A 17,414-nucleotide genomic window follows, 5' to 3' on the forward strand; every position below is an offset into this window, starting at 1 on the left:
GATGATTGGGTACATAGAAAACCTATAGAGGTTGGGGTTCCCACTTGGCCAAGAGCTGGCCACTGACCTGATCTTGCAGTCCTTGCCAGATAGCTACAGTCAATTCGTCATGAACTACAACATGAACGAAATTGACAAGCCACTGTCCGAGCTACTTAGCATGTTAAGAACTGCTGAGCTCAACCTTAAGAAGGTTAAGCCCAACTCTGTTCTGATGGTTTAGAAACATAAGGGCAAGGGCAAGCCCAAAGGCAAGGTAAAGTCCCAAGCCAAGGGCAAAGGCAAGGCACTGAAGCCTAAAGGAGGGGTTGCCAAGGATGCTACCTGCTTCCACTGCAGTCAGACCGGGCACTGGAAGAGGAACTGTAAGGTGTACCTGGAAGATCTTAAGAAGAAGCGAAGTGAGACTTCCACTTCAGGTATATATGTTATAGAAGTCAATCTATCTATTTCGTCATCATGGGTATTAGATACCGGATGTGCTTCTCACATTTGTACTAATGTGCAGGCGCTGAGAAATAGCAGGGCATTGACGAAGGGCGAGGTGGACCTACGCGTAGGCAATGGAGCACGGGTTGCTGCTATTGCTGTAGGAACTTATCATCTATCTCTGTCCTCTGGGCTTGTATTAGAATTAGATGAATGTTGTTATGTGCCTGCTTTAACTAAGAACATAATTTTAGTTTCTTGTTTGGACAAGAAAGGTTTCTCTTTTATAATAAAGGACAAATGTTGTTATGTTTATTTAAAAGATATGTTCTATTGTAGTGCACCTCTGATGAACGGACTCTACATTCTAGACCTTGAAAGCTCTATATATAACATAAGTACCAAGAGGTTCAAGTCAAATGACATGAACCAAACCTATCTCTGGCACTGTCGCTTAGGTCATATAAATGACAAGCGCTTATCCCAGCTCCATAAAGATGGTTTGCTGGACTCATTTGATTTTGAATCATATGAGATATGTGAGTCATGCCTACTGGGCAAGATGACCAAGACTCCCTTTAGTGGGCACAGTGAGAGAGCGACTGACTTGTTAGGATTTATACATAGTGATGTATGTGGCCCTTTCAATGTCGCTGCTAGAGGCGGTTATAGGTACTTCATTACATTTACTGATGACTTCAGTAGATATGGTTATGTGTACTTGATGACACATAAGTCTGAATCATTTGAAAAGTTCAAAGAATTCAAGAATGAAGTACAAAACCAGCTTGACAAGAGTATTAAGATACTTCGATCAGATCGAGGTGGTGAATACCTTAGCCATGAGTTTCGTGACTATCTAGCTGAGTGTGGGATCCTATCCCAACTCACTCCTTCTGGAACACCACAATGGAATGGTGTATCTGAAAGGAGGAATCGTACCCTGTTAGATATGGTACGGTCTATGATGAGTCACACAGATCTACCTATATTTCTTTGGGGCTATGCTCTAGACACGGCAGCTTTTATACTCAACTGAGTTCCATCCAAGGTCGTGATAAAGACACCATATAGGATATGGACTGGGAGATATACTCAGGTGTCTTTTATGAGAATTTAGGGTTGTGAGGCTTACGTTAGACGTCAAGTCTCAGACAAACTGGGACCCAAATCTGATAAGTGCTATTTCATTGAATATCCCAAGGAAACTAAGGGATATTACTTCTACATTCCCAGTCAGCACAAGGTAGTTGTGACAAACACTGGGGTATTTCTAGAAAGAGATTTTGTTTCTAGAAAGACTAGTGGGAGTACGTTCAATCTTGAAGAAGTTCAAGATGCGAACAATAGCACTGAAGTCTCGATGGAAGTTGAACGGGAACCACAAAGTGTTGTGGATGATGTTGTTCCATAAGGAGTTGAGGAACAACAACCAGTTCAAGTAGACATACCTCTTCGCAGAACTGATAGGGTACGTCGTCAGCCTGATAGATACTCATTTCTCTTGTCTGACCATGATGACATTGTACTCATAGAGGATGAGCCTACCACCTATCAGGAAGCTGTGATGAGACCAGATTTCTAGAAATGGCTAGAGGCCATGAGATCCGAGATGGAATCCATGTACACCAACCAAGTATGGACTTTGGTTGATCCACCTGAAAGGGTAAAACTCATTGGGTGTAAGTGGGTCTTTAAGAGAAAGACTGACATGGATGAACTTATCTATAAGGGTCGCTTGGTAGCTAAAGGTTTCAAGCAAATTCATGGTATCGACTATGATGAAACTTTTTCTCCAGTAGCGATGTTTAAGTCCATTCGGATCATGCTTGCTATTGCAGCATACCATGACTATGAGATATGACAGATGGATGTCAAAACCATGTTTCTGAATGGAAACCTGCTTGGGGATGTGTACATGACACAACCTGAGGGTTTTGTAGATCCACAACATACTAGCAGAGTATGCAAGCTGCATAGGTCCATTTATGGACTAAAGCAAGCTTGTCGGAGCTGGAATCTTCGATTCGATGATGCAATCAAACAGTTTGGTTTCATCAAGAATGAAGATGAACCTTGTGTCTACAAGAAAGTTGTAGGGGGCATAGTTGTCTTACTCATATTGTATGTGGATGACATACTACTCATTGGGAAAGACATCCCTTTGCTACAGTCTGTCAAGACTTGGCTAGGGACTTGTTTCTCAATGAAGGACTTAAGTGAAGCATCCCACATTCTAGGCATACAGATCTATAGAGATAGATCTAAGAGGTTGCTTGGCCTAACTCAGAGTACATATATTGACAAGGTACTCCTTCGGTTTGCCATGCAGAACTCCAAGAAGGGATTTTTGCCGATGTCACATGGTGTGAGTCTTTTGAAGACTCAATGTCCCTCTTCTAGAGAGGAGAGTGACCGCATGGATCAGACCCCTTATGCCTCAACCATAGGATCTATCATGTACACCATGCTATGTATTCATCCTGATGTCTCGTATGCTTTTGAGCATGATGAGCAGATACCAGTCAGATCCAGGTGAAAGTCACTAGATAGCGGTCAAGAATATTCTTAAGTACTTAAGAAGGACTAAAGAATATTTCTTGATATATGGAGGCGATGACGAGCTAGCTGTAAAGGGTTACAGTGATGTCAGCTTCCAGACCGACCAAGATGATTATCGATCATAGTCAGGGTTCATGTTTTGCATAAATGGTGGTGCTGTGAGCTGGAAGAGTTCAAAGCAGGACACAGTAGCTGATTCTATGATAGAAGCCGAGTATATTGCTGCATCAGAAGCAACAAAGGAGGCAGTTTGGATCCGCAAGTTCATCACTGAACTTGGGGTAGTTCCTAGTATCGTTGACCCTATTGAGCTCTATTGTGACAACATTGGAGCAATTGCGCATGCTAAGGAACCTCGCTCACACCAGCGGACCAAACACATACTACGGCGCTTCCATCTCATTCGAGAGATTATTGAGAGAGGAGATATGAAGATTTGCAGAGTACCCTCAGAGGCTAACATCACAGATCCCTTAACCACGGCTTTGGCACAGAGAAAGTATGATGGTCACACTAGGTCATTAGGGCTTAAAGCTCACACTGATTGACACTAGTGCTAGTGGGAGATTGTTAGTTAGAGCCCTAGAGCCAATCATTTGATGATTGTTGTATGGACTCATTGTATCATATTCTTCTATATATAAATAAAAGTATTTGTTTTTGGTTATTATACTTACTTGTATTAGTGCCAAATAACTAAGTATAATAGCGTCCTTGAGTAGAAGGTTCTTACCTATATCAATCGATTGGTTGAATCGATAGTGAGATGATATAGGGAACACTACTCTTAATCATTCCTAGTCGAGTATTAACATTCAGGGACAATGTTAATGTGACGAGACTAGCATGTAGGTCAACTCGATGACTTGATCTCACAAGTCATGGATATGGAGATATCAAGTTGACACATAGGTATGCATTAGAGAATGTATACTGAATGACCCGCCATGAGAAAGTATCATGGATCATTATATGAGTGTCATATACTTTCTCATGTGGCTATTAGTATGACTACTAGTCCTTGGACCTGAAGTCACCATGGTTCCCTACATAAGGAGTTATGTACTTTGATTTCGTCAAACGTCACCCGTAACTGGGTGGACTATAAAGACGATTACTGGGTATGTAACAAATTATGCGGAGGGATGTGAGTGATGTAGATGAGATCTATCCCTTCTATATGACGGGAGTTACATCGATATTCTTGATAGAGTGAGACCACTAAGTGCATGGCCATGCCCAAATGAGTCAATATGAGATGTTGAGCTCATTTGATTGAGTGAGTCTACTTGGAGTTCAAGATTTAGATTGATTAGAGGATGACACGGTCTATGCCTCACATTGATCAATCTAGATGTCAAGGATAGAAGGACACTTGTCATATTTTGTGAGGAGTCACAATTAGTAGTCACAAGGTGATGTTGGATCTCAACATTCTTGTAACTTGGGTAGTAATGATGTATTGCTAGATACCGCTCATTACTTATGCTTCTAAATGAGTTTAGAAGCATTATTAACGTTACAAGAACCTATAGGGTCACATACAAAGGACAATTAGATGGAGATTAGGTTCATATGATGAACCAAGAGGATTAGATTCATGTGATGAATCAAATTGGATTAAGAGTAATCCTAATTGAACTAATTGAGTTGGACTCAATTTGATTCATGTGTTCAATGAGTCTAATTTAGATTATGACTCATTGAATCAATTTAATTAAATGAATTAGATCCATTATATTAAATTGGTTTGAATCAAATGGTTGTATTTGATCAACTATGGGAGTTATAATGTCAAGTTTGACTTGACTTGAGAGGAAGAGGAAAAGTCAAGTTTGACTTGACTATATGTCATCTCATTTGTGAGTTGGCATTAAGTGGCCAATAATGGTGTTACACATCATTAAGTTTAGCACATGTGTGTGCCACCTCATGGAGGTTACAAATCTCCTCTTTAATGGCCACATTAAATGAGAAAGGAGGTTACACTCCTTAATGTGGCCGGCCACTTATGGTTGAATGAATGGGTTAATTTTTCATTCAAGCCAATTCATTCCTTCTTCTTCCTCTCATTCTCCTCTCCCTCTCCTCCTCCTTGGCCGAACCACCTAAGGTGCTAGCACACCTTTGTTTGGTCTTCTCCACCTAGTTTGTTCGTGTGGATACGCATAGAGGATCGTACACTTGACGATCTCGAGATCCGGCGATCCTTTGGACGAGCGGGATTGCGAAGGGCTTCGCATCAAGGGTAAATCTCTCAACCATGTAGTTCTAGTGTAGATCTAGATGTAAGAAACTCGTACTCATAAAATTTTGTTTTATTTTACTTCGTACGGATCCGGTGATATGGGAATCGGGATTTCCGCAACGCGAAAAAGCGATTTTTGTCGCCCGAAAATCCCAACAGATCGTAAGGTCTATAAGCTACAGAGAAAGGTATAACTAGTTGTCTTATTCCGCATCATACTAATTTTCTTTGTATGGATTTTGAAATACCAAACACAAGAGGCTAACGATTCTAGGTTTCGAATTTATGATTCAATTTTGTGTTTCTTTTGTTTTTTCGATCTTGTGATTCGATTGTTCTTAATGGTTAAACTTAGGGTTACTATAAGGAGATTAAATATTGAATTTCGTTAAAAGGGTTTGTCTAGGAAATGGTGGATGCTCCCATAACCAAGAAGGCCTAGTGCCTCACCATGTTTAACCTGGAAGTCAATTTCTGAAATAAATATTTAATCAAATTTGTAATATGGGTGGATTTGGATTAATAATGTTAAGCATCGTTTACGATCCAAGTCTAAACCTCTAAGAACAGATAAGTTGAATTTGGAATCAATAATGTTAAGTTCTGTTTGCGATTCCAAATTTAATTTCCAAAGAACACAATAGGTTGTAAGGATTGGTTCGGGACTTGTATAAAAATTTTGTACAGGGGAACCAGTACGATATTCCAAGTAGCAACCAACATGGCATAATACGTGCTCACTTTGTAGCCCAACAACCTCGTCCTCCTCCCTCTTCTATGGATGATGATGCGCCTGTTAGGACTTATGGTGTATTTATTTGACTTGTATTTGAGTTATTTTATTTTTGGACTTGAGTTTGACTTGGATTATGCTATTCATTACTACTTATTCCATGTTTGGTTTGCATTACACTTTGACTTAGAATATTGTTTGACTTATTTGACTTATCTCACTATGGTCTGACTTGAATCCATCTACTATTAACTTATCTAAAATTATCTATTTTAATTCTTGCAATATTACACTTGATTATACATGCATTACTTTATTATTTGTCTTATTTGTATTTTAACTCATTTTGATATATGAAAAAATATTACACTTGATTATACATGCATTACTTTATTATTTGTCTTATTTGTATTTTAACTCATTTTGATATATGAAAAATGGGGAGAGACAAAAAAAACAAAAGATAATCTTATTTCAAATTTATTTATTAACTTTATCATTTTAATATCCTTATTGATTAAGGAGGAACAATAATTAAGGAGAAATTATTTTTTCAATTCTTATTTATATATAACTGCACTAACTCTATTTATTTCTTTTATACATTGAATATAAACTTTAAACCTTATATATTATTATTTTTACTAACTTTAACTTAGTTTTCATACTATCAAAAAGGGATAGATTGTTGGTACAGGGTGCACAGCATTTAACCTAGAGTTTTGATATATAACTAATGTTAAAATTAAGTTAGTTGTGATCTAACCAATTGTGTCAAGTTTGCAGGTGCAGATTATTTGACAAGTGTTGAAGTCTTGGTTGCAAACTAGATTGTGACTAAGTCTTAGTGGAACTATCCATCTGAAGTCCTGATGGGAGTCAGGCATGAGCTGAGTCTTGGTTAGAGACCAAGCAACAAATTCTTAGCTGAATGTTAGGTAAATCAACTCCAAGTGATTAAGGGTTGGCAGATAAATTTTTTGTTGAATGCTAAGTGAATCAAGTCCAAGTAATTAAGACTTGGTAGATAAATTTCTAGTCCAATGCTAGGTGAATTAAGTCCTAATGGAGTTAGCTGGAACTGAATGCTTGACAAAATAGTTCAAGTGGAAGTAGTTAGGAGTTGTGGCTTGACACCTCAATCTAGATGAGTCAGCTGGAGGCTGAGAATCTAGACCCAATGTAAGTGCAAGTAACTTTAAATTCTATATTACACTCATTATGTATAACAACTATAGGGAATCATGTTTGACAGTTCCAGGCAACCGAATGAAGTCTGGGAGAGAATAGCCTATGAGAACTCTCAATGAAGGAATTTTGGAGGGTCTAGGTGACCATATTGGGTCAAATAACTAAAGGATACAGGTAATCAGAGCAGCTTCTAAACAACCAAGAGATAACGTTATTAGCAATCTGAGTGAGTTGGGTTAAGATCAGATTTGATCCCTCTCTAGATAACTGAAAGGGGTCTAGTCAATCTGAGGGTTTCGTTAATGTTATTCAACGGATAATAATTGCAATCAAATCAACACTTCTCTAGGCTACTGGGAAGACTCAAGGAGACTAGAGGGGTACTATCAAAAGATTTTTGAGATAAATCTTACAAATTATTCAATCTCTCATTTACACATTCTCTTATATTCATGCTCTTGTGCTCTCTCACCTTTTGTGCTACCATGCACTGTGACTTGCACTTCATTTCTGATTGACAACACATAGAGTAACATCTTTATTTGTTTTAGTGTTGCTATATTTGTTATATTATGCTTACCTTTTTATATTTTTTTCTTGTAAGGTTTCTCCACTTAGGAAAAATTTAGAAATAAGAATTATATTTTACAACTGTTGTATGTATCTATACTTTTGGTTTGATTGATCAGCTATTTGCAAGCTTAACTGTTAGCTAATTTTATTGCTTACTTATATTGTCTTGTTTTACTTAATTGAATCAATTTAAGTATTTTTATTTTCCCTGTGTTGATTCAATTGTTTTACCATCCGCTCTTTTTAAATATGCTTAATACTATTCACCACCCTCTCTAGCGTTGAGTTCAATCCTACATGACTACCATAGTCAAAGCTTCTAAAAAGACTAGAAAAGTAATTTAAAAGTTTTTTTTTTGGGGGGGTGGGGGGGGGGGGGGGGGGATACTTAGTAAGTACCTAGTAAATTCAAGAAGTTTCGATAGGTATTGTAAAATACCGGAAAATAGAGAATAATAATAAGGGAATTTTACGGAATTTTTGGAAATTTTTCGGGAATTTTTCGGAGCTCGTATGGACGAGTTTATGGGGATAAAAGTGGGCCCCAGAAAAGCCTGTTTAGGCTACCCATTTAAGCGAGGAGAAGTTTGATTTTTCTTTTATTTTATTTTCTTTATTTGCTTTCCTCTGTTTCCTCTTCGACGCCGTGTGCCCGAGCCTTGCCCGCGCCTTCTCCTCCAAAGTCCTAACCGCTCGAGGCGGTTCTTCATCCCCTCTCCTCTCCCGAGCCGATCTCCACTTCTCCCCTCTTCTCATCTTCTTCCTCACCGATTCTGTGCTCTAGCCGCCAGCCACCCGAGCCGCACACCGCCGGTCGCTTGTCCTCAGCAAAAGAGCGTGCCGCCGACTGCCTCCTCTTCCTTAGGCCGGCCGAATCTCGACTCCCTCTCCTCTGCCCAACGCTGACCCGATCCATTCTTCATCGCACCGTCGCCGACGAACCTCCTGATTCTCCTCTGCCGCGTCGGCAGCAGTTCTCTTCATCTTTACCCGACGTCGCCCGATTGCTGACCGCCGCCTCCTCTGTGTCCAAACCCTAGCACTGACGTCGCCGACCAGATCATCACAAGAGCTCGCCGGAAAGAAGGATCAGCACCACCATTGCGTCTCTGCCCTAGTGAAGGTAGCCAACTCTTTCCTTTTGCCTAGGTTTCCTCTTGTTGCCGGATTCGAACCCTAGCTCCACTGGGTTTGGTTGTGGTCAGCCTACCAGATAGGAAATTCTTCCTTCTGTAATCTGATATGAATATTTCTGTTGATTCTTTCTTGGCGAATTCAACAGTAGCTTGCGGTGTCTGCAACCAACGGTCTCCAGCAGCGGCTACTCCTTTCGGTGGCACTATCCCTAGGTGTAGATCAACAGCCGCTGTGCATTTAGGTAAGGAGTGGGAATTTTGGTACGTATTGAGATGATGTGGTCTATGGATTAAGCCTTTGCTTAGTTGTAGATCATAGTGTATTTGATTATGTTTTAGATTCATGTGAATTGAGGTTAGGTTTAGAATTAATCTAATGGTATAATTAGGGTTAATGAAGCTAACCCTAGATGGTCGATGGATTAGGAATTTGTTTAGCTATTTGTTTATAATTAAATTAGCTAAACTGTACGATTTACTACAGGACCTTGACGCGAGACGAGTATCTCGACTACCGGTTTGGACTTTTCTTTTGGAGGCGGTACTTTGACTTATGTCTTTTGATATGCATAATAATGTGTTTAACATATAGCAATGATTGTGTTTTCTTTTTGTTTCGGTTGATCACTACATGATCTGATACATGTTGCTTGTTTACTTATTATGCACTACATGTTATTATTTACCTGATCATACATGCTTTAGAGGTAGTGACACAACCATATTATACATTATGTTCAGGACCTAGGGTTTATTTGATTCCCTATCTGATCGGTGTACCTTCCATTTGATACATTGCCCTATGGTACACACTTTGTATTTATTTATATGGTTATTGTTATGCTGTTCATGATATTGCCATGTTTAGTGTCATACATCATCTTGCATGATTGCATGTTGTGCGATTGTCTGCTCCATTATTATTGAGCACATTGCCAGTTACATGTATCTGTACACACCACCACTCATGGGTTAGTGATATATCAGACAGGTGTGTGGCAGTTCTGCTGTTTGGCTCCATTGGTCTGGTGACTCAGCGTGGTAGCCGACAGACAGTTTCGCTCTGTTTGGCTCCGTTGGTTTAGTGTAGCAGCGTGGTAGACGGCAGGCAGTTGGACTTTGTTTGGCTCCGTTGGTCCGCTCATGGATAGTGTGACACAGCGTGGTAGCCGGCAGAGATTCCTCCCCGTCATCGTGTACCGGGAGATGAGAGCATTGCGCTCCCCCATTTATGATTTGGGGTAGGAGTATGTGTGTACTCCGACAGCATCCCGTCCACTCGGTCACTCATCAGGGGCAGTGATGTCAGAGTGCACGGTTGTCACAGCCCTACCCACTCGGACTCACCATTGTGTGTGAGATGGCTGACTGGCGTCAGGGGTGACCATGTCATTGGCATCATATGCATGATGCATTTATTGCTTGTGTTTGCTAAATTTACTTGCTGCATTTATATGGATGCATATGTTTGACATGCATACAGGATTATGACACCCTCGGTTTGACGACCCTGTTACCTTTATACCTTGGTCCGGGTTAGTACAGCTTTTCTCCTGCATTCCTCAGTTGCATTTACCTTTCTTGTGTCAGGAGACTGTACGCATGATTAGTGCTAGTTGTTATGTTCTTTATTACGCATATCAGTTGTACCTGCTGAGTGTTGGACTCACACCCTCCTCCGTTGCTATTTCAGGTTGATACTGTCAGGAGAGAGTTCCAGTTGCTAGTCCCCTGTAGCCACGAGGCTGTTTATTTATCTTTTGGCTTTATGTACTAGACTATGTTTTGAACTTGTTTTGTTTTGAATACTTTAGATCCTGTATGGATTGCTTTATTTAGTCGATGATTTTCATTCGGATTTGTTTTACTACATGCCTGCCTAGACGACAGAAGAGGTGAGTGGATTTATTCCGTCGGATTTGTGCTTTATGGGTGTAGTGGAGTAGGGTTGTTTTCGAGTCATCGTATTTCTGTTATGTTTGTTTACTACTAAACTGCGTGGTTGTGTCAGCTAGAGGTTGAAAATTGATATAAACTGCGTGGATAGTGTGCTTGTTTGCTTATTAATATTGTTATTATTCCAGCCGCATGTGGCTGAGGTATATGGTGATGTAGTAAAGTTTCAAATTGTCCGCCGTATATGGGAGATGCTGCCGATATTTCTTCGGACAGGGACTCCTCCGGGGCGTGATAGATATTGTATTTCTAGGTGAGTGATTCCTTTATATTAAATGAATATAAAACATTGAAGGTTTCAATAGTTTGTAATTTTGTGTAAATTTTTAAAATTAAGATATATTTTCTTATAATTTTTTTTCTTAATAAATTTTGATATGAATAATGTCGGCATGTTTTTCATGAATTCTTAGTTATAGAATTATTTCTAATTTTTCATTTTGAACTACTAGAAAAATCTTATAGTAGCTGACTAATTTAGATAATTCAATTAACTGATAAATAGTAATTGACTAGAAATATATTTTAGTTGACTAACATAATAAGAAAAATACAATGAAGTTTTAGATACAATTGCAACTTACATCAGCTCATCCTATTGGTTCATAACATTCTAATATACTTAGTAAATATTCAAGTGGTTTTTTAGTGAAAATTATAGGGAGAAATGTTGAGGAAGTAAAGACCTCAGATTAAAGGGAGTTTAAAAGCTGAAGGTTGAACTCTAGACCTCATAAATACAAAATTGAATGAACATTTCTAATGATAAAAAAATTTGGAAAAACTATTAGGAGAGGCTATTGGTAAAGAAAATTATTGGTGATATAACTAAGATAGAGACCCCAAGTTGAGTAGAAGAATTTGTTTAAGGGTACTTAATTAACTTATAGTTTGGAGAGATATGTTTCCTTAAGTGGAAAAAAGACTTTCCTAGATTAAGGAAAAGAGTTAAGAATATGATAAACTCGAGGTTGAGTTTTAAGTAAATTGCCAAAGACAGGAAGAATAGAAGGTAGGAAATCTTTATTTAGATTTTGGTTGGAATGTTAGCTTACGAATCAAGAAATTTGTAGAGAAGTTTTTGATATATGTCAAAGGGAGAAAATGAAAATTTTAAGTTAATAAATCTTCATTTTAGTTTTGTCATTGGGCATGGAAAGTTGGACAAATAAATAAACATAACCTAAAGATATTATCAAACATCAACCAGATAGAAATTATTAGTGTAATTGATCTCTGGTCAAGATTAACAAACTTGGTCAATGTTGACCTTGGTCTATGATTTTGTTATTTGAGAAATATATTTTAATAATATATTTGATGATTAATGGAGATGAGGTGTCAAGTAGGATATTTGACGGTCGGAGAAGTTAGGTACATATATAGAAGTCTAGATAGGCAACAGATGACTAGACGTTTGACAAGTGTTGAAGGTGTGGATGTCCTGGAGGAATGAACTCTATGTAGGTATGGAAGTCCTAGATAAATAAACTCTAGGTAGTAAAAGTTCAAGCAATGAGGTTGGACATGTGGAAGTCTTGATGATGAGTCTGGGCAATGTAAATATGTGGTAGACTGAGGTTGGTTGGATATTGGCCAATAAGTGAAATCCTAGAGATAAAGAGTCTCAATGCACGGGAAATCCTAATATGTTTAAGTCAATCCAATATCAAACATGGTTTAAGTTCAAATAAGTTGAGGTCGACATATACTAATAAATGAAGAAGTCTTAGAGACATGGGATCTCTTGGCATGGTACGGGCTCAACCTTCGTGTGGATGAAGTCAGAGTGGTAGTTCATTGGAGTAGAAGTAGCAACTAATTGATGAATCCAAAATCATAAAATTAGGATTTGGATAGATTCAAGATTTGAGCAATTGAATGATGCTAGAAAATAGTCAAATGATTAAGTAGTCAACTTGATAGTTGACTTGGGCTAAAATGCTAATGAATGGAATCTTTTTATTCGGGGGCCAAATGGCTAAATAATTGACCAGTACATAACAGTTGATTGATGTTTAATGAGTAGTCGATTCATGACACAATTAACAATTATAGTAGAGGATTTGATCAAAAGTTTATCTAGTTCAATCGACTAATGGTAGGTAATAAATTGACTAATGAACCAATTTCAAACGAAACAAGCCACATGTCACGAAGGAGTCAACTACTAATTAGTGAGTAGTCAGCTAATCAACAACAATCAATTGACTAATGGCCTGTCAACAAAAGGATGATCTCATGAAAATTTCAAAAATAATTTTTGTGTTTGGTTCTTGGGAGAGTGTTGTTGTATCTTAAAGCACTCGATAGCACCCTATAGAGATTAAATAGCAAACAACCAAATTCTTTTTCATTTTTGTAATTTTCATTCATATTGTATTATTAAATTTTTATGTGTACTTTTGTCGTTTCTTATATTTGTTATAAAAGAATAAGACTATAAGATATTTCTTCACTTCAAAATGGTGTCCAAAGAAGAGAAATATAATAGTTTTACTCAAAGTGATCCACATATCCTAGGCTATGAAGTAGGAATCAAGTGTTTTACACCGCATAAATTGATTTGTCTTCTCCTACTTAGTGCTTTATGTTTGTTTAGTTTTCAATATTGTCATTAATTGCATACTAACGTATTATAGAAAAACAAAATCGAATGAAAGACAAATTACATGTGTTTATTCATTCCCCTCTAATCATAACACGTGATGGTAAAAGGTGAATACGCTCACCTCTAATACCCCTGCTAATTCGTCCCATGACCAACACGGATGAGGTAAATCACGGATGACTACTAACCTTTAGAATAATGACTAACACATAAGAAAGACATTTACCTCTAATCGCAACACATGTGGCAAAAGGCGAAATTACTCGCCTCCAGCGGCCCCGCCACACCCGACCCAAGACCATCACGAGGGAGGTAAATCACAGCATCTTGAGCGAGCATGTGGCAGGTGGGATGAGTTACATAGGAACCGGGGATTTACGCCCCGACTACCCTGAGTTTCGACCTCATGTGACAAATATCCCACCACATACCAACTCAGCACATGATCCTACAGAAAGGTGTCCTACATTCATTGAAGTTATAATTCATTAGAGAGCTTCTTGGTCTTGAGAGCGCGGTGGTTTACAAATGCCTTGATGAGAAGTCTCCCTAAATTCAAAGGTGCAATGTTGTCTTTGAATGCGTTGGTTGAGACAGAGCAAACTAGTTTCAAATGAAAAGAAGGTAGAAGTTACACTATTTTTACCTTTTTTGACTTCTATTATTTGTTTTCTTTGCTGACTTAAACAGGTTGTGAAACATTTAAAAAAAAAAACAAAAAAGATGGTTAGTCCCTTATAGTTACTTGAGTACAGGTGATCACTTAGATTCATGTAAAGTTAATGGTTTGTTCAAAGTATAAAGTCATGGAAAATCTAGTGACTATTGAAGTGATGTCTTAAAGAAATATCAAAGTTAGAAGTTATTTGGAGAGTAATCTGGGAGAATAAATTTGCAATGTAAATAGTGTATCTATTAAGAAATAAGTTACTTAGAGAGTCTAATACTTATCTAATACTTATAGAAGCCACGTTATACTCCATATTGACTGATGTCAAGTTCCAAGGTTTAATTAGAAAGGAACTACCAATTTATTATTAGAAAATTTAATTGGGAATACAGTTAAAGTTCTATATTAGAAATATATATAAAAAAATTAAGGATTTCGATAGAATTTAAAAACAAATCCATAAAGGGTTAGTCCAAAATAGATAATAGTATACTATTGTTAAAAACATATGAATTCTTTTGATTCTAATAAGTGATATTAGAGTCATAGTCTATATTAAAAAAATGATTAATCAGACTGAGTAACGTCGAGCCTGGGGTGATTGGTCCGGCCCCACGGAAGTTTCTCACCGGCCACCAAGGTAAATCGGGAAGCGCACTTAGTAGCCAGCCCAGAAGCTCAACATCCTTTGATTACACCCCCCCATTTAGAAGAAAAATTCCTGCAAATACGTCGTAGCTAAGGTTCGAACTACGGGTGCCTGGGAGATAACCTGGATGTCCTACCATGACACTATGGCCGCGGGGACATCATGGTCCATACTAGATACTATGAGGAGTGATGATCACAAGAGTAATGATGGTTTTTCGTTTGAAGAGATGATTGTTGGAATATAATCAAAATCTTACATTGAAAATATATGAAAAAATTCCAAGGCCTTTTGAGTTGAATCCAAAAATAAATCTATGAGCAGTTAGGTTCAAAATAGACAATAATATTCTATTGTGGAAATATGTAAATTTTTTTTATCTCATCCTAGGCACCCCCTCTATTGTGGAGATATTTTGAATAAGATTCTATTGTGGATATGTAAATAGTATACTATTGTAAAAATATATGAATTCTTTTGATCCTAATAAGTGTTATTAGAGTCATAGTCCAGACTAGATACTATGTGGAATGATCAGGCCTGAACCATAAGAGTAATGATAATTTTTCATTTGAGGAGATGATTATTGAGAATATAATCAAAGTCTTACATTAAAAATATATGAAAAGATCTCAAGACCTTTTGGGTTGAATCCAAAAATAAATCTACGAGCAGTTAGGTTCAAAATGGACAATAACATTTCATTGTGTAGGTATGTGAATTTTTTTGTCTCATCCTAGGCACCCCCTCCATTACTCGCCTCAATATCTTGTGAAAAGGAAATAAATCAACTGGCCTCTTAGATGAGAAAATTTTATTTCCTAAGAGAATGGATCCTATGAAATTTGAATCTTACATTTATGAACTCAACTACATCCGCAAGGATAATTGATCAAATATGCTCTAAGTGAGTGTGCCAACTAATATTCAAGGTATTGGTCAATATTAAGGAGTTTTTAAAAACCTTTTTTAAAAAATAATTTTTAATAAATACTATTCATCATTGGAAATTCATCAAGTTCTTGAATAAACTCTAATTAATGGAAATTCTAATCAGATCTGCTTTATAAATTTTCTTCCTAAATTAAAGACCAAGTATACACCATTAAATACTTAGAAAAGAAAAGAATTTAATTCTTGAATATTAATTTTAGAAATAAAGTAAGAGAGAGAGAGAGAAAATTGGTCTTTGTGCAAAATAAAAAAATAAAATAAAATAAAAAGAATTGAGAGCATGTTTTGGAAGATACTCACGCAAGTCCTTCGGCGGCTCCAATGGCGATGTGCATCCTCCTAGGCCAATCCAACAGGAGCTCGCCGGAACGGCCCCCGTGCAGGTGGCAGAGCAGACTATGGTTGGGCATATAATCATACACGATCAACCTCTCCTCACCGCCGGCGTGGAACCCCCTTAAACTCAACAGGTTCTTGTGCCGCACCCTCCCCAACACCTCCACCTCCACCGCGAACTCCATCTCCGCCTTCGCCGTCATCGACTTCAGCCTCTTCACGGCAATCTAATACATAAAACAGTCAATCCATATATAAATTAATATAATTAATCCCTCCCAAAACACATACATAAATACACACAACAACAGATAAAAATTAATGGGAAACTATATATGAAAGAAAATTAGATTTAAAGTAGTCGCCTCTTCTCCTTTATGAGTTACTCCCCGGTAAACTGCGCCGAAACCACCCTCTCCGAGCTTGTTCTCCTCGTGGAAGTTTCTGGTCGCAAGCATCAGGTCCCTCAAGGAGTAGATTTCCCATGGATAATCATGTTTCTTCCTCGACCTATTAGACACAAATTTCTTTGCTTAATTTTGAGTTAATTGAAATTGTTGAAACATATATATCGATAAATATAATACGTTAGTTACCTCTGTCCTGTTTCCTGCTTCTCCGGAGAGAAACAGAGGATGCATCTCTGAATCATTATTGATAATGTAATTTAATGTACTGGCGGAGTGGAAAGTGAATAAAGACGATGAAGGGAATAGAAGCTAAGTTAGGAATGCAGGAGACGGAAAGTGAATATATATATTATATATATATATATATATATATATATATATATAATATAAATTATGAGAAGTCAATGGCGGCGAAGGATCTTCTGCGGCGAAGATTCCACCACTAATTTCACACCTCCATTTGTCGTTTTTCAGATCCACATGGTGAGAGTTTTTTACGCTGAAAGGGAACGAAAAAAAATGGCAAGTTATTTTATTCTGATCATTTCTTCTACACGTTAATTCAAAGTTATTTTACACCTAATTTTATTACTAAATGAACTAATAGATATAGATGGTTTGATTAATGAATGGTCCAAAGTTTTCTCGTGTTTAATTATGATTAGCCAATTAGGTATTTTGTTGGCCAGTAAATAATTGAAATAGTTGAGATCATTAATTAATTAATTAATTAATTCAATCTACTCAAGTTGGAATTAATTCAACTCTACCCCCCAAAAAAAATCCTAACTGTAAAATCAACGGAAAAAATTAATGGATGCTCAGTTGATGAATTCGCTACAACTGTCCTCTCTTCTTTGAGGATTCATCTGTGACAAAATGCTTTCTTCACACTCTCAATTTATATATCTTCATCCTATCCTGTTTCATCCTTTGAGTCCTCATCGACAAACCTT

The 17,414-nt window shown here is 37.5% G+C and overlaps 1 protein-coding gene across 1 annotated transcript in view; it reads right to left on the reverse strand.

The window, feature by feature from the left end:
• The window catches only part of LOC121967876 (PTI1-like tyrosine-protein kinase At3g15890), a 32,125-nt gene extending 15,346 nt beyond the window's left edge, over positions 1–16,779 (reverse strand). Inside the window, exons 1-3 of the mRNA XM_042518413.1 lie at positions 16,645–16,779; positions 16,414–16,558; positions 16,013–16,275 (exon numbers count right to left, since the gene is read on the reverse strand). Coding sequence (XP_042374347.1) covers positions 16,013–16,275; positions 16,414–16,558; positions 16,645–16,700 — 464 coding nt within the window. The 5' untranslated portion in view covers positions 16,701–16,779. The remainder of the gene's footprint in view (positions 1–16,012; positions 16,276–16,413; positions 16,559–16,644) is intronic.
• Between the last annotated feature and the right edge of the window lie 635 nt (positions 16,780–17,414).

The sequence above is a fragment of the Zingiber officinale genome, chromosome 1B (assembly GCF_018446385.1).
Source record: "Zingiber officinale cultivar Zhangliang chromosome 1B, Zo_v1.1, whole genome shotgun sequence".
NCBI lineage: Eukaryota > Viridiplantae > Streptophyta > Magnoliopsida > Zingiberales > Zingiberaceae > Zingiber > Zingiber officinale.